Source organism: Syngnathus leptorhynchus, chromosome 17 (assembly GCF_054491065.1).
Source record: "Syngnathus leptorhynchus isolate UIUO chromosome 17, UIUO_Slep, whole genome shotgun sequence".
Taxonomy (NCBI): Eukaryota; Metazoa; Chordata; class Actinopteri; order Syngnathiformes; family Syngnathidae; genus Syngnathus; species Syngnathus leptorhynchus.
The window spans coordinates 4,892,535-4,916,117 of record NC_141211.1 but is presented as its reverse complement, the minus strand read 5'-3'; the positions used below and the strand labels follow the sequence as shown (position 1 = coordinate 4,916,117).

The window sequence follows — 23,583 nt, the reverse complement described above, 5'->3', positions numbered from 1 at the left end:
TGTGTCATTTTAATATAATAATGAAAATAATCCCCGCAAACGCCATCCTCAAGTGTTTTAGACTTTATCCCTCATCAAAGCGTCAGATGATAAGGATGTTTTTTTTTTTCCCATGCAGACAAAAGACAAAAAAAAAACAACCTTTGCGACACCTCACTTTCTCGCTCCCTCCATCCTAATCACTCTCGCTTCATTTTACCCAGAAACGGATTTCATTAACTAAGAGTCATTAAACGTAAGCTCTAATTAGCTCGGCTGTCAATGTCTCTGCAGGTGTCTTCTTGCATGCTCACCTGATACTTTAGCTCCGTGAGGCATTTATCTTCGGTCAGGGAAAGGAATGGAAGAAAAAAAAATTGTTTTCAAGGATGTTGGCATCCTCCCGGGACCACTATCCAGAGATTGACACGCTGTGTTGTACAGATAGCGGAGATGACATAAGAGCACAGCCTGTGACCACAAAAACCCGCTGACAGATCCATGAAACAATTTAAGTGCTTTCCCACCTGATCCATCAGGCTTTTTTTTTAAGAACTGTCTGTCTTATACTAAGAACTGTTTCTAAAATATTAAAGGTAGGTTAAGGTAGAAGATGCCACAATTTTCCCCAACAACATTAAAATTCTGTTATCCTGCATATTAACCTGCAATTTTACAATTGGCATTTAATTTCTGCATAACTTTCCATAAATTAATATTAATTCTCATCTAGGGTTGTTGTAATTTCTCAGCCTTTACAACAACTATTTACAGCGTCGCTACAAGAATCATTATTTGCTGCACAAACCACATCATTATTTCCTCATCGTGCAATTTCAGTTTGAGTTTACAAAGATAGCTTTTTTTTTTTCTGCCATAGCTAATCCCTTGAGGTTTTTCTTGCAGCTGCGTCTACAATATGAGTTCAATGCGGCGTACACACAATATTGTGACACCCCCCTCCTCACATCTCCACCGACAACACAACACTGATTTCACAGCGCTTTACTGGAGTTAATGTGAAAATGAAGCGAGCGTCGCTACCAGCGTGAAGAGTGCCATCAGTGAAGTGTGTCGGGCTTGAGTGCTTCTGTCACTAGGGGCGAGAGTAATGTGCGATATGGAAGGTGTAATTTGCGGCGCTGATGGCATTGTTTAAAAAAAAAAAAAAAAAAAGGAAACCAGGGGTAAGCTTATATGATGGATATCAGAGCTGAAGAGCTCCCTGGATTGTTATGGAGAGCTCTGCAGGCTGCAAAATGGCCTGTGAGTGTATTAGTTGTGTGTGTGGGAGGCTTGTGTCTCTCTCGCCGCGTCATTCTCTCTGTTTCATGAGAGGGAGGTGGTTGATGGAGTTGTGCGTACTTCATGCCCGGCCGGGCAGCCACCTGCTGTAATCTCAAGTGATATAGAGAGCAGCAATCACATTGCAAATCACCTAGATGCCGTTCACTTGAATGGAAAGAGAAGTTGGCCTTTCACAGCCCCAGTGTCGCTTTACTGCCTCGTACCCTCCCCCATTCACTGACCCCACGCTGACCTCCGACGTCTGTGCGGTTTGGGAGTGGAGAAATCAGCGCAGCTTGTGGAACTTGACCTGATGCGCAGTGGAAAGATGACCCGGCTACCATTTGCCTTTTGGGCCTTCTGAGGGATGGCTGCAGTCAAGGACAATATCTTTTCCCCTCTGCCTGAGGCAGGGAGGTCACCAGGAGGTCACCGCCCACCCCCTACGTCTTCCATCCATAACAGTCGCAACAAAGCATTCCTGCGTTTGCGACTGGATCGGAAATTCTATTGTGTTCCAAAGCACTTTTAGCACTTTTGAAATGATGCTCAATGAAAAACGATGGATAAAAAAAATGAAAGATGATTGTTTCTGGGTCAAACAGGAAATTAGAACCCTGGTGAAAGATCTCATTGGAGATAACCAAAGAAAGCAAAACTATTCACGTTGATGTTGACAATTGAGGCATTTTGTGGACAAAGCAACAAATATCCAAGATGGCCACTCTGTTCGGTTATGGACTAAATTTGACACTGGAGGTCTACTTGTTGCCTACTTGACTGAAACTTGTTGACAGAAGATTCTGTTTAGACGAGATGTAGACCGGGGACTCTGTTGGTCTTGGCATGTTGCCTTTGGCAGCAGTACAAAGAGGTCATTGAGAGGGTGTTCGTCAAGCCCAGAGGTTAGAGCCTAGCTAAATCCATCCATCCATCTTAATGCATTTATTTCAGCACCAGGAGAGCTCCGGGGGGGGGGGGGGGGGGGGTCTGTGTAAACACTCTCTGTTTCCGACATGCTACGGTAAACCCAAAGAGTCTGGATTCCATCAGGCCAAAATTAAAGGTCACAAATATTTAAACTCCAGAGATCAAAGTCAAACGCCACCACCATGTCTCTGTTCTTGTTTGCTTGCTAGTTGGACTTGAATGGGCAGCAAGTGTATGGTGGACATATTTGTTTTTCAAGATAGGAACTGCACGTTTTTATTTTTATATATATTTAGCTACTGTGTGTCCATTTGAGAATCTTCATTTTTAGTGTTGAATTTGGGGGAAAATAAGATAACATTGACCATTGTGCTGAGAGTTACATTGTGTTGCATACAATGGTCACTTCATTAGGTACAGGAGCATGATCTTAATGTTTAGTTTTTATTGACACTGAAGTAATAATTTATTGTTATGGTTGTAGTTTGCAGACACAGACATTTCTAATATTATCGTCAAAATGTGAGACGCATCTCTCAGAATGATGCAGAATTTATTATTATTATTATTTTTAAAGAGTCTGTAGGTGTTCCTAATGCAGTGGCAGGCACATTCAAAATGTCCATATATGGAATTGTGACATTTAGAGGCACTTTATAGTCACGGTAGGGGTGATGGACATGCAGTGGAGATGCACAGTGTGAGATGGAACAAAGGCTACGGAATTGTCGGAATGGAAAGTACGTCTCCCCTCATCCCAAGAGAAATCGTCCCCATCAGCATCACCAGTGACCATTGATCCAATGCGACATCAGCCACTCTCCTGCCAACTGTGCCGCATTAACAGGGTCAGAAACACTACACACACACACACACACCACTTATCAAGAAGCAGGCATTCCCAAAGCTCGTTGTTGGTGTGTTCAGGCCAATTATGCCTGTGTCAGTCTTAAGTCCCTGCGGCAGAGGTGACATTGCCAAAGCGGGAAAGAGAGCAGACCTCCTTAATGAGGCCTCATGGTGACTCGCACGCGTATGCACATTAGTGTGTGTGCATGCATAACAGTAGGACTTGTGGTCTCCAATGATCAGTCCTAATCTGTCATGTGTCTCCGTGGTTGGCTTTATCCCCTTGTCAAGGTCTTCAGCCTCCAGCCATTTACCACTTACTGTCTCCCCGTTTTTTTTTGTTTTAAAGTGAGTGCTGTTGGAAAAAATGAGGAAGATCACATTCTCAATGTTGTTGAGTCGCTGACTCGGGGAACTTTGCTTCTCTCGAGTACTGCTTGTCAATAATAAGGTTGACATATTATGCAAATTTCCAGTTGTCAGAACTATTGAGTGTTGAACAGAACAGCCACAGTTGATATTTTTTGCTTTAAAAAAAAATATATATTTTTTTTTTTAATCCCCTATAGTCCATGAAAAGGACACTCTAGTGGTATCTTAGAGTTTCTAAATCTATAAAAGAAGATATTTTTTGGTTTTCCTGTCAGCTTCCCAGAAGAGGGTCAGCGCTGTGGAAGCAAAAGTGTAAACATCCCCTTTTAGAGAGACAAAGAAGCTGAAAGAGAAAAAGAGCACAAGGGCTCTGATCGGGATTGATGAAAGCAAGGATTTAATTGCTCCCACAAGAGAAGGGGTTATCTTTTCTCGCCCGCCCCTCCCACACTCCTCTCCTCTCCTCGTGCACTCTGTGGTTCTCATAAATATGCAGGACAGAAATAAAGCTCTGATGAGCCGCAGGGCGGATTAGAGAGAACCACCGAGCGGCATGATGGTTTGTTAGCAGGACTTCACAGATCCTTTGCATGTGTTTCTGCTCTGTACACACACACACACACACACACACACACACACACACACACACACACGGAGTCTGGCTTTCATTTGCCTCAACCCACATTTTATTATATTTCCACAGGCTACTATTACATGCAGACCCGGAGTGCTAGAAGTTGTGATAGCGGCTGCCAGGGCCATAGGGCAACATTGCCTCCTGTTTTTGATGTGATCTCAAGCGAGAGTGAGGCTTAAATTGTTGAGTGATAATAAAAGTAAATGTTGAAAGATTTTCATCTTTTAAGTCAACAGTGTTGTTGTTGTTTTTTTTCTTTCCCTCTTCCCTTCGTTGACTTCATCTTTTCTGGCGTGAAGCCACATTTCTTCTATGCCTGCCCAAACTCATCAATGTCCGTCGGGCTGTCACCATCTGCTAGAGATTATGCTGCTCCTGGTGGGAGCTATTTCATTTCAGGGTTTCGTCGTCAACTGTCGGGCTTGGTTGTAAACACTTGTAGAAAAACAAAAAAACAAAAAACAGAAGGGATTGCATTTGCAGGACTTTCAAGCCAAAAGCAAACAGTCAGTCGTGTCTTTACACGCTGTATGTTTTGTGGAGCCGTCAGCATATTGAAACTGGGGGGTTGTGCTGGAGCATTTAATCCGGTTTGGAAGCCTTTTCCCTAAACTCTGCTCAGTCAGTACGCCGTGTGGCTTTTTTGTGATGTACGAATCCTCTAGCCATCCGTGCCTTACTCTAGCCAGCTTGTCTGAGCCCCGTGTTCTCTATGGATAGGAGGCATTGCACAGAGGCTGCATTGTTCCAGTAACCTAAACCTCGACCAGCCGTTACCCAAAGGGGGATATCGAGTTGTGTTCTCCCCGCAATTCCACAATCCTCACTTAATCTCCGAGGCTTGACAAGAAAGCAAGGAGGGCAGCTGACTGTTTAGATGGTAGGGGCAGTTCAAATAAACAGCTCCGATCCCAACCGGCTTGAAAAACTAATGCGGCGGCCCCAAAGCCACGACTCGTCACGCTCTGGCCCGCCAGCGGCTAATTTGAGGTGTTATTTTGGAAAGCACGTTGATGTGGCGGCCTCGAAAAGTGATCTCGGAGGGAGGACTTGGGAAGGTCTTTAAAGTTTCTTCTCAGTGTGTCTTGCTAATCCAACGACTGTGAAACTTGAGCTAAGGGGTAATGGGACAGCACTTGACATGCTCACAAACACATGCACAAAAACACACTGCCCCTGCTTGAAGATTTAAGAAGTGAAAAGGCTACATGTAAATGGATACTTTGCCAGATCTTTGGATATTCGATCTTTGCTGTCATGCTATTAGCGCTCGGCTATGAGTTGCCCTTACAATCGTCACAGTCGGTAAATCTAATCCTCGCGAGCTGCTGTAGATGTGTAAAACCAGTTGGCTCCGTTTGAAAGCCAGTGAAAGAAGTCTGAGACTGATGACTCTCTGGGGATACATTTCTCTCTTTCCAGCCTTCCAAATGCTTTTCTCCCCGGCGAAATCACGGCGATGTCAGCTCAAGCTGTCACTCAACGCATTGCTGCAAGCCAGTTACACTCACTCTGCCTGATGGCTCACGAGAGGCAGGAAGGAGCTAGGGGTGGGGGGGGGGGGGGGGGGTAAAAAAATAAAAGGAGGCATTTTCAACATTCAACACACGAGATTAACGGTGTCTCGACACCCTTAACTGCAATCGGAGATTCAAAAGAGCCAAAAATTTGGTAACTGAACCTCCCTATCGTTTGAAAGGAAACAGCTGCGGAATTAACCGTCCTCTGCCCCAAGTGGTCAGTGTGGTTCAGCTTTCTGACTACATGGAACACGGGAGGACATCATTGGGAGATGACAGACCTGCACTTCATGAACCACAGCCTGAGTATTGCCTGGTATTGTTATGCATGTTTGAATGTAAATACCACATGGGCTCGGGTTTGAGGTTTGTTGGTTCAACAGATGTGAAACATGTCATCACCTTTGTGACTGACAGAAATCTTGAAAAACTGACCGAATCGGAGCATAAATCAATGACACTAAAAACATGTTTTTGTTTTAAACTCATTCAGTCCCATTTCGGTGATAGACGTCAAAGATATTAACTGTGAATCTGGCAAAGTTGCAAGTCAGAAGTTAACCCACGACCATCTCGGTCACACATACTTCTCATCAGTGTTCATAAGCTGGTACACGTGACATGTCGGGATTCAAACAGCTGCCAAGTCTCTGGGTATCGATTTACACCGACTATCGTGGCAACATTGGTCGGCTATTTGCAAGCGGTCACAGTTGGGTCCTTGTTACATGCCGCTGTTATTTCAACACTGAAGTATGACTGCGTTAGATGCCTCAGTTGTGGTTGACAAGTGTTCCCCAGACGCTTTTCACTGGGGGGGGCTAGCTAGGTTTATTGCCATGGCCGCTTGTGCATCCACAAGTTGTTCTCAACACCTGTGCCAACTTGCTTGTCATCGAGAACCTGCAATGTTCTTTCCACGACTCTATGGGATATAAAGGCCGCTCTGTTAGACTGTAATGAGAAAGCACACCATTTTTTTTGTGTGTCCTTCACAAACTTGGTACTTGTGTTTGTCCCATAGAGTCGACTTGCATTTGATGTATTTTTTTAATGAGCCGATACATCGATTTAAAAATGTATCTGGATCCAGATGCATTTATTTGAAGAGTATAAGCGATAATAGGAGCAAATTGTTTTTGCCAGCAGTCAAGATTGTGAACCTGTGTTTGGTATGAAAGAATTTGAACAAGAGACCTTTCTTCAGTGTCTGACACGCACCAAAATAATCTCAAAATTTATTGCACTTAAGGGTTCCGTTAGTCTATTGAACGACAGCCAGTTGTCCCACTTTGGGTATCTGTATCGTATTTTCTCTAAAGGGACTCACCCGGAGGACTTGGAAATGGGACACTCACTCTAACCTTATGTGCACATAAAGATACTGCTGGCGCAAACATTAAGGCAACTGTCAAAAGTAGCAGATTTTCCAATTGCTGTTGGCAGATTCCAATGCAGTTTGAAGCCATCATGAAAGATCAGATGTATTCAGAGTTACTGTGGGTGGAATTGCTGCTACAGTAAATGACTTCATTACGACTTAGAGAGGACATGGCACATTTGCAAACATGTCGTCTATGGTAAGGCAGCCACTTCCATGCAGGCTTGGACATAAACTGTAAGAGGAGCTCAGAACATTTACTATTTTATGTAGCCCAGTCTATCTTTGAACCAATTAATGTCACTCTATATATATTTATACGCACTTGCTTTTTGTCAAGTGTCAGGACCAGTCTAGAATATGTTCCATATTCACATGAATAAATTGGAAATCTCCTGGATATCAAGTTTGTTATAAAGAGAAGTTAGATATTGAAATTTACAGTATTGGTATACATATGGAAATCACCGCTGCCTCCATTTGGCTCAATGATCACTTTGTATTCCTGTGAGCCAATATGAGCATGCTGTGATATCCTCACTGAAAGACTGCACATGTCAAACTCACCCAAGTGGAATATTTGGCCTGCTCCCTCTCCTTCACCCTTGTCCCCCAAATATTTTTTTCGGATTAACCCCGCCCCCCCTCCTTGGCCTCTCTCAGCCACCCCTGGGAGTCTAGTACTAATAAAACATCTCGAGTCAAAGACCCTCCACATAGCGGGATGTCCAAGCTGTGTAATCCAACACGCCTCCCAGCTCTAGCATTAGAGAGCTGCTGACATGATAGCAAGTCTGGGACGGCCAGCAGGGGAGCATCCATCATTGCCACACCTCAATGTCATGGACCCCATTCTGGGGCATTTGGACTAGCCGTTGTGCACTGAGAGTGCAATGTAGTGACATGTTGGAGAAGTGTGTTGCTCGCTCTCAGAAAAGCTAATGCTGTTAAAGGCTTCCGAGATAAGGAAGGGGAGGATAAGGGGCTAATAGTCTGGAGATTCCCCAGAGGCTTTGGCTATGAGATCAGCGAGAAAGCTTCTGCAGATAATGTTACTGACACAGGATTTTAGCTTCTCCGGGAGCTGATAGCACCAAGTGAGAGTGTGTCGTTTAGCCACAGCGTTGCAAATATAAACAGTCGTAGCTTTTTGAGCAGCCTAATGAATCATTTCCAAATTGACATGTAAAGGCACAACTTTGGTTGGTGTGTAGATTTGGGGGACATAGACCCAACCCTACCAAAGAGGAGTACGATACCATCAGGGGTCTCAAAGCAACTTCCAATCGCAGCAACATGCTCAGCTGTCATCTACTAATATGAACTCTTGGGTATTCCACTCAGCTGGCAGACTTCCGTGTTTTGACTCGAGCACATTCAGTATTCATGCAAAAGCTTTATTTTAAAGGTACACAGCCAAATTCAAATGAATTCCTCTTTCAGTACTTTTGTTGGTTTGGATGACTTGTGCATGCAAGGAGATCAGTACCCGACAGAAATTTTTATTATTGTTCTCATCTGTGCAGGAAAGAGTTTTGGTTTTGCCATGAATGCAGCTTCATACCTTATGAAGAACTAATAAACAAAGTCCAATCCCTCACCAAAGGGACCCCGGAGACCATATGCTGCTGTCTAAATCACTGTCAGGACTTGCAATTCAAGCGTATTATGGTGTCAAACGCAATATGGAAATAGTTTGCCATCGAAATGGTTTCCAGACAAAGCCCTAAAACGTTTTTAAAAAACATTCTGCATAACAGGGGATTTGGAACGTATTCATTTTTTCCTGCCAAAAGTCATAAACCCTGCTGAGTACAGAGATAGATTGTAGTTCAAATTTACTGAGACACGCAGGATGGAATCTTCAGTAATGGCTATGAATCATTTTTGCACTGTGCGAGGTGTAATAAATTCAACTTGACCAAACAGTTTTGGCCCCTTTGCTCATTGTTTCAGTTTTCATGCTGCGCAATCCAAAGAAGACGATGAAATGCTGAAACATGATTTGTTTAACAAAAGCTACCGTCTTTACACGTTCCAGGATTATTTTGTTGGTTACGTTTTAACCTGGAACATATTACCGTAAATTTCGGATTATAAGACTATAACCCTAACCCTGAATCACAAATTTTAGCTGGTGCGGCTCATAGTCAGAAAATTACGATACTGTTAACTCATTCACTGCCAGCTCAGTACAAAGCGATGTACTCCAGGTCGAATGTGGTTGTGAATCAATAGCACAACAAATTCCTTTTAGGATAAGAGTAGAAAAGGATTTTGAGGTTGAAATAGATGAGAAGACCCTGTCAGCAGAGGACTGAGGCTTATGATGTCGCACGGGTCTTTAGAGGCATCAATTTGTTAAGATGTCTGCAGGGCAGAGTGTCAGTTGTCATGTCCACCCGCCCTGACATAAAAGACAGACATTAGCAAAGTGCTTTTGGCTCAAGTTTCTAATGTATTTTTCAAAAGGACAGCTGCTGTCCTTCTAGTTACGCCTTTAAAACATGATCGCTTGCCTATTTGTCAATCATTTATAGCGGCTGAACTATATCAAATGCGGACAACGAAATAGGATAAGCTAGGTTTATAGTTGACGAGAATAGGTATGGTCACAAACCTAATGATCGGGCAAGACGTGAAAAAGGGGCAAAGAAAATATGACATCAAATAAAACTGAAATCTAAACAAATTCATCAAGATCACAACTCATGACCCAAAAACTCTTCAGTCAACTTCAGCTTTCGTCTTCCCCAAATCGCACATTGGCTTCGTGGAAGGCTCTAACTAACTATGCGCTAGTTAAAAATGCAATACTGCTGAAATATTGAGAAACTCCACAGAGCCAAGCGGGACTTGATCTTATTTGTTTCCAGGGATAAAGAAGACCAACAAATGAACCCTTGTGGGAGAGAAAGCCCCGCATGCTGTTCTTGTTCTTTCCTCCTCCGCCTGGCCCTGGAGTCTTCATTATGGACAGAATAGACATTGGCTTTGAATTTGTTTGTTAGCACATTTTCAAAACAAGCCATAGCTAGACCTCTAGGGTTTTGAAGGTGTAAGCAGGAGACTTGAAAATTGGGGATTTCCCCTTGTTGTTTCCCAGTCAATTCTTCTTTTGACCAGCATTTTTAAGTAGAGAGACTCCATTGTTAATGCAGGTGAAGAAGCAAGTGAAGTTTTGCTTTGAGTACAGATGGCTAGCGAACAAATGGCTTCTTCCATCGTGAAGCGGGGGAGAGACGATGACAAAACCATTTGAATGAACGTGCTGGCATTCGTGATCTTTGACACCTGGAAACCGGTTCGACTTGCGAATGATTATTTACCTCCGTGAAATTGGCATGTATTTCAGACAGCTAATACCTTTATTTGCATGTCCCTTGAAGGAGGTTATATAGGCGTTGTTTTGGCACATCCTGTCCCCAAAGGAGAAGGCGGCAGCATGAAGGGAGTATCGTGTCAGGGAGTAGGCCCCATTGTGACAGGCGGTACCTTCAGCTCAGAACATCGCACCTCTTTGTCAGTTAAAGGCTTGTAACAGGTTGGGCAAAGTGGGAGGATCCCCCACTAATCTTGCCAATAGCACTCCCTCAGGCCTTGAGAGAACTAATTATCGCTTGTGTATGCCCTGTCATCTCCCATGAGCCTCTGGAGCAACAAATCTGACTGCTGATGTCTGACGATGCCTTCTGTTGGAGGAGGTCCCTTCAGACAAACACCTTATATTAGCTATTGTGACGTGATTTATACGTAGGATGCATTTTAGAAGATCAATCATGTTGATTCTTTAAAGTTGTTATGTTTTCTATTTTTGACGTAGTTCCGGATTTTGGCATCAATGCGCTCTCCACCAATGGCAGCCAGGTGCCTCACGGCCCAGGGCTCCTCAAGGTGTCAGGCCTAGAGCGCAGTCAAGAGAGGAGCCAGGAGAGCTGCAGGGACTCTCGACCTCCTTCGCCCAGCACCCCTAGTCGGCCTTTGCCCCCACAATCCCTGCCCCAACCGCAGCCCCAACCGTTCCTCCCGAAGTCCCCTCCCTCACGGAAGTCCCAGTCAATCACTTCTACTCAGGCTTCGGCCTCCGGTCTTTCACTTTCAGAGGCTCCGCCCAGGCCTCAATCTCCCGCAGCCGTGCCTCTCGTCCAGGGACAAAAGCACTCGCCGACCCCCCCTCCCCGGCCCCAGCATCACCCGGAACTGCAGTCCAGACCCCGGTCTCAACATAGACCCGGAAGTCATCCGCATCCACCGTCGCCTGCTCCTCAGAGCAACCATACTCCACTGCAGCACCCTAGCCAGGCAGGGCCTCACCGGCCCCCCTCACGCTGCCACCCCCGGCCCTTTTCTGCTTACAGCGTCCTCAACGGCCACAGGTATGACTAATTATCTACACCATAACCGTTTCTTTTAAAATAATTTCTCAAGTATGTCATGAAGACAGAACATGAAATGCTGTTCTCAGTTTAGTTTGTGTCACATTTAGTTCTTCGTTGGATTCCTTTACTGACATTGCTATCACCAACCGGCCAACACAGCATAAGTCAGCTAACAATTGAAAAATCGTTAACTCAATCGTTTATTGTCACAAGGATACCAATATAGGATACCAGTATAAAGGATTTCTAAACTAATGAGGGCCGCTCAGTTAAAGACTTTGAGTTAAATGCACCTTCAGAAGCAACTTGGTCCCACCTCAGGATGTCAGAGCTTGGCTGTGCAACACCTCAGCCATTGCCAGCCATGCTGCTCTGCCAAAGAACCAACAAGGCTTCTTGGGTTGCCGCTGGCAATAATGGCAGGCAGCACCTGCAACCGAGCGCCAGTATGGCAAATGAGCTTTTAGGCTTAGTGCATGTGGAGGCTTTGTGACTGCCTCTGGGGAACACCCACACATTACACATTGTTTACTTACAGAAAAAAAAAAAAAGTACCTCGCATCCTATTTCCAGTGCACATGTTCACTACCGGGACAGATGCTCATTTGGTTACACTTGCCGTTGGAAAATATATTTGCGTGCAATCGTGTCGCGAATGGATTTGCAAATGTAGGACATGCGACGATGAACGCGGATTTAGCGAACGCCTCGGCGGTTGACCTTCTTCCTATTCACCGCCTCTCTCTTTTTATTATTCCCGCAGCAGCAGCAGCAGGAGTAGCACCCCTGGGAGCAAGCCCCAAGGGCCTCCTGCTCCTTCCTCACATATCCCCCACCACCCACCTCCTCCTGTGCCAGGCGCCACCGCGTCAACTTTTCCTTTGCCTCTGGCGGTTAACCACAGCACCCCCCACAGCTTCCCCCCTGCATTGCAGTCCTCACCGCACCCTCATCACCCCAATATGTTCGCTCCTCCAGCGGCTTTGCCTCCACCACCACCGCTGACATCTAGCACCCTGCCAGTACCAGGACATCCTGCTGCTGGGAGTGCCTACTCGGGTAATAAAAAAATAAAAAATAATTGAAATTATACATATATCATTTAAAAACGATTTGAATCGAAAAATCGTGTTTTAATTTAAAAACTGTGCGTGCATTAAATCGGAAAAAAAAATCTACCTCGTCCAATGAAGCTGAAAATATGCGATTTTTTTTATTTTTTTTTATATACTTAAATTTTGCCACAGGGGTAAAAAAGCAATTACAACAACAGTTTTCTCTGTGGGACCTAAAGAGGATCAAATCTCATCTTAGTATTTCAAAGTTCCAGCTGGCAGATGGTTTAACTTTGGGTTTCTAATTTAGTTTACTTTAAAAAAAAAAAAAAAAAAATGTAAATTGCTTTCTTCGTCTTCAAGTGAGACATTTTTGTAAGGTCGTGCAATCCAATTAAAAAAAAAACTTGTTATGTTGATTAGATAATTCCTTTTGATCCTCCTCCTCCGCAGCGTTCCTCTTTTGCCATTCTGAAAGAAGTTCAGATTATTTTTTTTATTTTTTTTTAAAGTTAGGGTTGTGGTGTACTTATTCTGTTATGGACAACTTTTAAATCATTACATGAGTATTAAGAGTCAGTTTCGTTTCCTCAGGGTAAACCTTTGTAGCTGTCCTTGGGCTAAAACGTTTGTCAATTATTGTCAATTAATGTCAATTAACAGTCAAACCGGATTGAGTTCATTTGTTAAACAGTAAACTCAAGCCATTAAACTCAAGAGCCAAGGCGACAAAAATAGTAACCTGCTCTTTGCATTCATTGAAATCCATAAAAATAGACTAGAGGTTTGATTGTTTGTCTTTTGCAGAGCAAGACCTTCTGCGTCAGGAGCTCAACACACGTTTCTTGGCCTCCCAGAGCGCCGACCGCGGCGCCTCGCTGGGCCCCCCGCCCTACCTGCGCACCGAGTTCCACCAGCACCAGCATCAGCACCAGCATCAGCACCAACACACCCACCAGCACACGCACCAGCACACCTTCACGCCATTCCCCCACGCCATTATGCCCACCCCAGCACCATCCATGGTGCGTACCCCTGCCAGAAATGTGAGGATAAGTAGAACACAACCGAGTTGGGTTTGATGTGCTGAATGTGGAAATGACATTTTCCTAATGTGTTTCACACATGTTGAAAATCATCTGGGTGGGCGTTAAAAGTCTTTCCCCACTGGAGTTGCGATTTTACACAAACTGGCGTGTGTTTAAGCGGCACGTCGTACATACTTGTGGCTTTGCGGGCCTCTCCGTGATGATGACCATGTGTCTGCCCATGCCACAATGATGCTTTTATTCACCCAGAAATTCAATCTCGTGTTGTTACTGGCTGGTCTTAAAATGCTGTTATTTTCTAAATTGCCAATAACTTGCCTAAATCATACCCGTCCGCCAAAGCTTTAGAACATAATATACTTACTAATTCATCTTGAATGTAGTGACATCACTTGGCGCCGTTAGGGTGTTTTCATTACTGACATAAGACTTACATTAAGATCTGTTGGTGAAACCACAGGCAAGTGGCTAGCACACATCCACGGACATTCATTAGCAGCCAAAGAGGTTTGCTTGGCTCTGATGATACCTCAAAGGCAGCAAGGCTTGGCCTCTGACAGCTAATGAGGCCATAAAAAGCCTCCTAATAGTGGTAGACTGGGGAAAATGTTCACCCCAAGCTTGCCCTCCACTACTAAAATGAGACCAAAGGAGATTTTACAAGATCTTCACATGATCACGCAAAGGGGGGGGAATATTGTTAGGAAGTGGTCAATTCATTAGTTGTACAACAGTTTCATCTCCGTTTTGTAGCCGATGTCTGCTTCTTGATATTTCTTAATGTTGTGTTTCCTTTCTCCTGCAGTTTGACAAATACCCAACTAAAGTTGACCCCTTCTACAGACATAGTGTGAGTTTTTACTTTCCGTAGCATTTTTCTTGAGAATTGTGCATGCATTTATATTTCACGTCATCTCATGCATTTCACCCGTTGCATGAGATTAACATCCAATATGGCTGCAGAAATTGAAAACAGATTCAGCCCACGATTGTAAAAATAGGCCTTTGTAGAGAAGATGTGATGCTTGAATGAAGTCACAGCTTCACTTAGTGGACAAACAGTGTAAGGACACCACTCTGCTATAATTGACCAATTTCATCTTAATTTAATGTACTGTACCAAATTAATATTAAAAATGAGAATGTTGTGCACCGAGCAGCTACCAAAATGAAATGAAAGCAAGCCTTTCATTCAAAGTGCTTTTTTATGATAAGAACAATTATAATGAATCACATTTCTCTGCTAAATAGTTGCCTTGCACACATGCTTACTTGGTTTACATTAGCCTTGCACACGTTGCGTCATTCGACAGCCTAGTTTTTTTTATTATATATATATATATATATATATATATATATATATATATATATATATATATATATATTAAAATAAAAAAGATGGAGTTAACTAAATCTAAAGGGGGTGCAGGGTTCTGCTTTCATGTCTTGTGCTTTTTTTGTAGGAAAATAAGGACGCCTGTTTGATTTTTGAAGTTTGCACATTCTCTTGCATCTTACTAAATGGCCCCTCCTTTCTTCTCCTCTCCCTCTTTTCATCTTTAGCTCTTTCACTCGTACCCACCGGCGATGTCGGGCCTCCCCCCTGTCATCCCTCCCACCGGGCCCTTCAGCTCACTGCAGGGTGCATTTCAGCCCAAGGTAACAACCCTCCTCCTTCTAACAACACAAATGAAAATAAGATATAAGACCTTTGACTGATTTTTTTTATTTTTTCCCCCTCATCTCGTCAAGACCTCAAATCCTCTCGATGTGTCCTCGAGACCAGGCGCTGTCCCGCATACGTTCTTACAAAAGGACCCAAGGGTGAGCAAATAGAACTTGCCGGGTGACACCATTTGAAGTCATTCTAATGGGTGGTGACTTAGATTATGAATCATATTTTTTTTTATTTGATCATAGGCACTTTTGAAAGCCATAAAAATGGCCACACACCCACGTGAGTGGTGCAACGCTTAAACGACGGCTGACTCACTCACCTTTGTACTGATGTAAACATGAGCACAGTACTATGATTACATTTTATTGTCTTGATTAAATACAAAATGCAAATAGACAATCGCCGATCAGCATAACTCATGAAATAGATCTCTATAGAAATGTGGGCCAGCCTTCACCGAATCACGCCTCTTTGGTGGTTGCGCACACATTTTTACGCATGGCGGGGTGTGTCTGAAATTTGGATGGAAGAATTTCCGCACCTTCAAAGCCAAGCACATAAAAAAAAAAGGTGAACGTGAGAATACGCCCCGGCGTGTAGTATGCACGATGAGTACGGTTGTTAAAAAAATTGACTGCATTGATTTCCAGCTGAAAATTTAGCATTGGTTCCAAGTAAAGTACTTTTCTCTCTCCTCTGTGGTGTAGCTAGCGGATCCATTTCGGCCCATTCTCAGGGTGAGTAAGCAGCTACCTTTTTTTTGGCTTAAGATATTAGACATGACTTTTGTCCTGCTCTAAGGTTGTAATATTTCACAAATTATAATATTTCTGTCATAATAGAAGTCCTGTTGTATGATTGTATATTTCTATGTTATGCCTTTTAGAAGCCAGGAAAGTGGTGTGCCATGCACGTTCATACTGCCTGGCAGATATACCACCATCAACAAAAAGTCAAGGTGAGGATTCTTTGGACTTTCCGAATCAGGTTGACTTATTTATCTTTCTAAATAGAAAAGATCTACATGAATATTTGTGATAAAGTGTCTGTCGAGTTTCTACAAAGGAATTCCAATCACATTTTACATTTGTTTCTCTGTGTTGGTTTTTGGTGTCTTCCAGCAGCAGATGCAGGTCGACCCTCACAAGTTGGATTTTGGCCTCAAGCCTGAGTTCCTGAGTCGTCCTCCTGGCCCGAGCCTCTTTGGTGCCATCCATCACCCCAATGATCTGGCACGGCCTGCTACTCTCTTCTCTGCTGCAGGTGAGAATGAGGCATGTTAAATATCATCATAAATGTTCTAAAAATAATAACAAATAAATAATCCATTTTGGTGAATGAGTTATGAAGTGCTGTCTCCAAAGTGCAATTTTAGATTGTCAGACTCCCTTCAGAGAACATTGACTTCATATTTAGGAATGAAAAGCCAGCATAAAACAGCACAGGATGTTTATTTTTGTCCTCAGGCCCAACACACCCATCGGCAGGTCCCTTCGGCCATCCAGCCCACCACCCCGGAAACTTCCTCACCCCAGCACCTCACTTAGGTAAGAGCGCCCATAAAATAAGACAATTTCATGATCGAGCTAACGTTTCTTCTCTTTTCAGAACCTTTCAGTCGGCCGCCCTCCTTCGGCGGACTGGGAGCTCTCAGTTCATCGGCATTCGGAGGACTAGGAAATCCAGCACTAAGTGAGTTTTATCTTCATGAATTTCCTAAAAGTGCATTTTGAAGGAGAAAATGGCGACGCAACGGTCATGATACCCATTTAACTTGTGTCCTGCTGTGCTTTTCCGTGTGTTGAATCCCTGGCAGCGGCCAACTCCATGTTCGGCCATAAAGATGGCCCCAACTCGCAGCAGCACTTTGGTGGCGGTGCCAATAGCAACCACCAGGAGCCTTGGAACCGCCTGCACCGCACCCCGCCGTCCTTCCCCACACCCCCGCCTTGGCTGAAACCGGGAGAGTCGGAGAGGAGCGCCTCGGTCAGCTCACACGAGAGGGACAGGGACTCGGACAAACGCGATTCCATCAGCAGTAAAGATGACAAAGACAGGTGAGGTTCCTGGAAAGTAAAAAAAATATATATATAATAATAAACTGTACTTTAAATCTAATTAAAAAAAATATATATATATATATATATATATATATATATATATATATATATATATATATATATATATATATATATATATATATATATATATATATATATATATAGTACAATAAAAAATATATCAATGATGTAAGATAAAACTTATTGTGCAGTTGAGATTCCTGGAAAGTAAAAAAAATAATAATAAAGTCTGGACTTTAAATATAATTAAAAATAATAATAATAATATAATACAATTCAAAATATATGAATGATGTAAAATAAAATGTATTGTGCTTTTTAGAAATAAACAATAACAAGCAAAGTTAACATGGTTATAATACAAAGATTTCTGTTTCTAGGGAATCTGTAGAGAAACGTCACCCAAGCCACCCCTCCCCGGTCCCGGTCAACCCCATCGGTCTTCTCGGTCACAGTCGTCCTCCCGAGCACCACAGGAACCATCTGCCTCCTTCCTCTGGAGACAAAGACAACAAGGCCAAAGACAGAGAACGGGAACTCCCAGACTCTTGGAAAGATAGCAGCACAGACGAGCACAAGCTCAAAGACAACCAGCACAGCGATAAGGACGCACCTGCCATCCATGACGGGAGAGTATCTGAGGACAAAGTGTCCAACAGGGGCGCGGCATCGCCGTACATCAGACAGACCAGCCTGGAACGTCCCAACGGTGGCCTGAACAGGGAGCTTGTGGAGAAGAAGGGGGAACTTCCCTTTGAGCACAAGAAGAACAGCGAGGTGAAAGTGAAAGAAGAGCGGAAGGAGGACCAAGACGGAGTGGCAGAGAAAACAAGCGAGCACCCGCTGGTGTCATCCACGCCCAACCTCCACCCCCCCTCGTCGATGCCGATGCCCATGGGCGTGGCAGGCATTCATCCAATCAACAACATGAGCGGTCTTGAGAGAACTCGAATGGTGGCGCCCTTCATGGGTATCAGCCCAATCCCCGGCGCCGAACGCTTCCCCTACCAGGCCTTCCACTGGGACCCCATGAGGGACCCTTACAGGGGATTGGACATTCATCGACGGGACCCTCTGGCTCGGGATCTGTTACTCAGGAACGATCCCCTCCACCGGCTGACGGCTCCTCGCCTTTACGAGGCCGAGCGTTCCTACAGGGAGCGAGAGCCTCACGACTTTAATCGCGACCACGTGCATTCTCTCGCTTTGGAACAGAGAAGGGAGCACGAGCGCGCTCACTTGGAGGAACGCGAGCGACTCCTCAGAGAGGACTACGAGCACGGCCGCATCCACCCCGCCATGCATCACCCGGCCCTTGACGGACACCTACCCCACCACGCCCAGGGTCTCATGGCCCCGGGACTCCCGGGCATGCATTACTCCAGGGTCAGCCCCGCCGCCGCCGCGGCAGCTGCTGCTCACCAGAACAGTATTCTGAATAAAACTCCGCCCACAGCCTCGCTTAGCGCCCCGCCCCCACTCATCCCCACGCTCGGTGCCAGGCCAGGCTCCCCGAGACGGACTGCTCCCCTGGCCACCGATATTAGAGACAGACCTCCTCACAAGGACATTGAGGCACGGTGAGCTTGAGTCCGGCTCACGGTAAACAAGCACTTAGCAAGACTGTAACATAGCTGTGAATAAATTATGTGGGCAGACCCATGCCCACGTGAGAAATTGATTTTTGTCAAGACAATAATCACAGAAAGAAACTTTTGATTTTTCCAGACCTTGCTCCAGCTTTTGTGTGTGTGTGTCCAGTCTTTCTATTGTATAGCAAAGTGAAGTGACATTTTGGAATGTACAGATACTTTAGCACTGACAGACAGCAAAGTGTGTAGATACTAATATGTACAGTCACTGTGCTCGCTTTGTATGGCTCATGGTACAAATATGCAAAAGGGTGATTTGAAAGCTTTACTTTGAACAAATGTACACAAAGACGTATTTAGGATGTGATTCAGAATGTGCTTTTGCATTTTCTTTTTTTTTCTTTTTTTATTGAAGCAACCGCTTAGCATTGTACCAGAGATCCGCCCATGTTCTACTATGCAACAATTCTGGCCTCCACTGCTTTTTAGCAATTTTACCAATGAAGGACACAGATGCTGTTTTCTCTCCACAACTTGACCACACTTTACAAAAAAAAAAAAAGTGTGCTTGCTTAATGTATACAGATCCAAGCTTTAGACCTATTGTTTTGAGAATCACTTGGTACTTTGTCAGGACAATCCAAGAGACAATATTGTATTTAAAGAAATTTCTGTATGAAAAAACAGGCAGCACAAATTTTTGATTCCCTCGACTACCGCCTTTGGTCTTGTTATGGGGAGAATGCATCGTTGTAAACACAAAATTTGCTCCATAGAAGGCGTGTAAAGGTACATCTTTTGGAACTAGATTAGTGTATTCAAAGTGCTTTTTCTTAAGTTGTGGTATCAACAAAATCAAAAGACAAAAAAAGCTAAGCATTTTGTTTCTATCAAGCAGAGATCTATTTTTAGTAGTCCACCGAAGGGTTTAGTCGTGCGCTTCAAATTCGGTGAACATTTTGTGCAGTGTTATTTTACTTCAACATAAAAATGGGCACCGGAGCCATAGTTGGTTAGTTAATGCATATTTGCAAAAAAGATTGTTCAATGAGATTTTTTTTTTTTGCTGTTAACATGTACAGGTGGGAAAAAAAACTGAAAAGTCTTTGTAGATCATGTACAAAATTGTCAAAAAAGAAATAAGCGACTGAATCTTCAGCATGCCCCTCATTTAAACATGTGTTATGTAAATTGTGCCATGTTATTAAAAAATGTGTACTGAATTTGTTTTTGGAATTGGAGTCGCATTGCTGATTCTTTTTCTGCATCTGCAAAACCTATCTGACTAACACAACAACAAAAAACTTGAATAAGGTCAAGCCGTGTCATGAATGTCTTGACACTGAGCAAAAATGAGCAAACCCTCGCTAACCTGTTATTTATATTGAAATATTTTTGTAGAACTTGTCCTCATTAGGATGGTGGATGAGCTGGCTTTGGAAGGGAGGTGACCAATTGCATTAGTCAGACAGACGAACAAGAATGCAAAGTCCACACACGAGGGGCCTGAGCCAAGATTTAAACTTTCAGACTATGTTTTTTTTTATGTGGAAAAAGTGTTTTGTATTCAAATAAAATTACATTTATATTTCTGTTGGTTGTAAAATATAATGCTATGGATATAAGTAGTGAAAATGAATTTCCACTGGAGGGTGCTTGAGCTCACCCTGAGAAATAGGACGAAGAGCTCAGTCATCCGGAGGAGGTTGAGGACGAGGCGCCATTTGAGGAGGTGGCGAGTGCATTTATTGCAGATGCCTCCCAGGTTCCTCCCTGATGAGGTTGTTCAGAGCATGACTGAGTGGGAGGTGAGCTCAGGGCAGACCTTGGACACATTAGATGACTACCGTATGTCTCATTGCCACACTGCGGCCCTCGTAAACCTGGACCTGGATAATGAGAGGAAAATAAATGGAGAGATGGGTGGATCCTTTTTGTGCTTCATTTTTTTAAAGAGTAGTTCTGCCATAGGAAAGGTAATGTGATGGTTGACTGATGCAAGAAAACATTTATTGTGTGAGTTCCAAAACAACATGTCACACAATAAGACCTTCAGATAGTCAAAAAAAAATCTTGATTTTTCCTTATTAGCCCAAAAAAATGTTCAGCTTTCTCTGGTTAAATTTAAGAACCAGCCATAATAATGTTCAGCTTTCTCTGGTTAAATTTAAGAACCGCACTCACACGAGTTGTTTTTTAAAAAATACTATCAAAAAAATAGGTAGTAGTTGCAACCTTTGACCACATGAGGGAGACAACGTGCCACAAATATATATATATATATTTTTTTATTGGCGCCTTTGTGTATTAATCAATCAGTCTATATCATCAATCAGTGACGTGCTGTGAGGGTCATGACTGGAGAGGCACTGACGTCATCACAGGCCACTTCATTAGGGAAAAATCATGGTCAAAGTTTAAATGAAAGTGAAAAGTGCCACACCCAAACAACCCCCCACTTTCTGATTGGCTGTTTGATCGGTGACGTCATTCAGACACTCCATTAGGTACGCCGCCATTTTCAGGTGTACCTAATAACAGGCCACTACATTAGGGAAAAATCACGGTCAAAGCTTAAATGAAAGTGAAAAGTGCCACACCCAAACAACCCCCCACTTTCTGATTGGCTGTTTGATCTGTGACGTCACTTGGACACTCTATTAGGTACATCGCCATTTTTAGGTGTTCTAATAACAGGCCACTTCATTAGGGAAAAATCACGGTCAAAGCTTAAATGAAAGTGAAAAGTGCCACACCCAAACAACCCCCCACTTTCTGATTGGCTGTTTGATTTGTGACGTCACTTGGACACTCCATTAGGTACATCGCCATTTTTAGGTGTTCTAATAACAGGCCACTTCATTAGGGAAAAATCACGGTCAAAGCTTAAATGAAAGTGAAAAGTGCCACACCCAAACAACCCCCCACTTTCTGATTGGCTGTTTGATTTGTGACGTCACTTGGACACTCCATTAGGTACACCGCCATTTTCAGATGTACCTAATCACAGGCCACTTCATTAGGGAAAAATCATGGTCAAAGTTAAATGAAAGTGAAAAGTGCCACACCCGCCCTCACCCCCACTTTCTGATTGGCTGTTTGATTGGTGACGTCATTCAGACACTCCATTAGGTACGCCGCCATTTTCAAGTGTACCTAATCACAGGCCACTACATTAGGGAAAAATCATGGTCAAAGTTTAAATGAAAGTGAAAAGTGCCACACCCAAACAACCCCCCACTTTCTGATTGGCTGTTTGATCGGTGACGTCATTCAGACACTCCATTAGGTACGCCGCCATTTTCAGGTGTACCTAATAACAGGCCACTACATTAGGGAAAAATCACGGTCAAAGCTTAAATGAAAGTGAAAAGTGCCACACCCAAACAACCCCCCACTTTCTGATTGGCTGTTTGATCTGTGACGTCACTTGGACACTCTATTAGGTACATCGCCATTTTTAGGTGTTCTAATAACAGGCCACTTCATTAGGGAAAAATCACGGTCAAAGCTTAAATGAAAGTGAAAAGTGCCACACCCAAACAACCCCCCACTTTCTGATTGGCTGTTTGATTTGTGACGTCACTTGGACACTCCATTAGGTACACCGCCATTTTCAGATGTACCTAATCACAGGCCACTTCATTAGGGAAAAATCATGGTCAAAGTTAAATGAAAGTGAAAAGTGCCACACCCGCCCTCACCCCCACTTTCTGATTGGCTGTTTGATCGGTGACGTCATTCAGACACTCCATTAGGTACGCCACCATTTTCAAGTGTACCTAATCACAGGCCACTACATTAGGGAAAAATCATGGTCAAAGTTTAATGAAAGTGAAAAGTGCCACACCCGCCCTCTCCCCCACTTTCTGATTGGCTGTTTGATCGGTGACGTCATTCAGACACTCCATTAGGTACGCCACCATTTTCAGGTGTACCTAATCACAGGCCACTACATTAGGGAAAAATCATGGTCAAAGTTTAAATGAAAGTGAAAAGTGCCACACCCGCCCTCACCCCCACTTTCTGATTGGCTGTTTGATCGGTGACGTCATTCGGACACTCTATAAGGTACACCGCCATTTTCAGGTGTACCTAATCACAGGCCACTTCATTAGGGAAAAATCATGGTCAAAGTTTAAATGAAAGTGAAAAGTGCCACACCCAAACAACCCCCCACTTTCTGATTGGCTGTTTGACCTGTGACGTCATTCAGACACTCCATTAGGTACGCCGCCATTTTCAGGTGTACCTAATAACAGGCCACTTCATTAGGGAAAAATCATGGTCAAAGTTTAAATGAAAGTGAAAAGTGCCACACCCGCCCTCACCCCCACTTTCTGATTGGCTGTTTGATCGGTGACGTCATTCGGACACACTATTAGGTACGCCGCCATTTTCAGGTGTACCTAATCACGGGCCACTTCATTAGGGAAAAATTCATGGCTAAGTGCCACACCCGCCCTCACCCCCACTTTATGATTGGCTGTTTGATCGGTGACGTCAGTAGGTACACCGCCATTTTCAGGTTCTTTCGTGAAGATTCACGAGTGACAACGTTGCTGCTATGCCAGCCGACACACGTTATGCCGACATTGATGTTTTAATATTGTATTTGTTGGATTATAGTTGATGGTGGTCTTATACCGAACGTGTTTGTGTTTGAATATAAGGTTGAAAAAAATATCCGTTGTGTTGACATTTGTTATTTGGGGGGACACCAACTCATATAAAACACATACAATATTGTCATATAAATCAGTTAACCAAATGTTTGATTTTTATGTTTTAATT

At 43.6% G+C, this 23,583-nt stretch overlaps 1 protein-coding gene across 14 annotated transcripts in view; it reads left to right on the top strand.

Moving 5' to 3' along the window:
* auts2a (activator of transcription and developmental regulator AUTS2 a) overlaps window positions 1-20,030 on the top strand; it is a 156,059-nt gene extending 136,029 nt beyond the window's left edge. For 6 of the 14 annotated variants that reach the window (XM_085935101.1, XM_085935103.1, XM_085935099.1 and 3 more), the window contains 13 exons: window positions 10,779-11,331; window positions 12,098-12,393; window positions 13,197-13,435; window positions 14,244-14,288; window positions 15,002-15,097; window positions 15,191-15,262; window positions 15,824-15,853; window positions 16,003-16,074; window positions 16,238-16,379; window positions 16,583-16,663; window positions 16,725-16,808; window positions 16,921-17,173; window positions 17,578-20,030. In XM_085935101.1, coding sequence (XP_085791227.1) covers window positions 10,779-11,331; window positions 12,098-12,393; window positions 13,197-13,435; window positions 14,244-14,288; window positions 15,002-15,097; window positions 15,191-15,262; window positions 15,824-15,853; window positions 16,003-16,074; window positions 16,238-16,379; window positions 16,583-16,663; window positions 16,725-16,808; window positions 16,921-17,173; window positions 17,578-18,781 — 3,167 coding nt within the window. In that variant the 3' untranslated portion in view covers window positions 18,782-20,030. The remainder of the gene's footprint in view (window positions 1-10,778; window positions 11,332-12,097; window positions 12,394-13,196; window positions 13,436-14,243; window positions 14,289-15,001; window positions 15,098-15,190; window positions 15,263-15,823; window positions 15,854-16,002; window positions 16,075-16,237; window positions 16,380-16,582; window positions 16,664-16,724; window positions 16,809-16,920; window positions 17,174-17,577) is intronic. The other 8 variants (XM_085935109.1, XM_085935107.1, XM_085935105.1 and 5 more) reach the window with 6 other exon arrangements.
* Window positions 20,031-23,583: the final 3,553 nt, after the last annotated feature.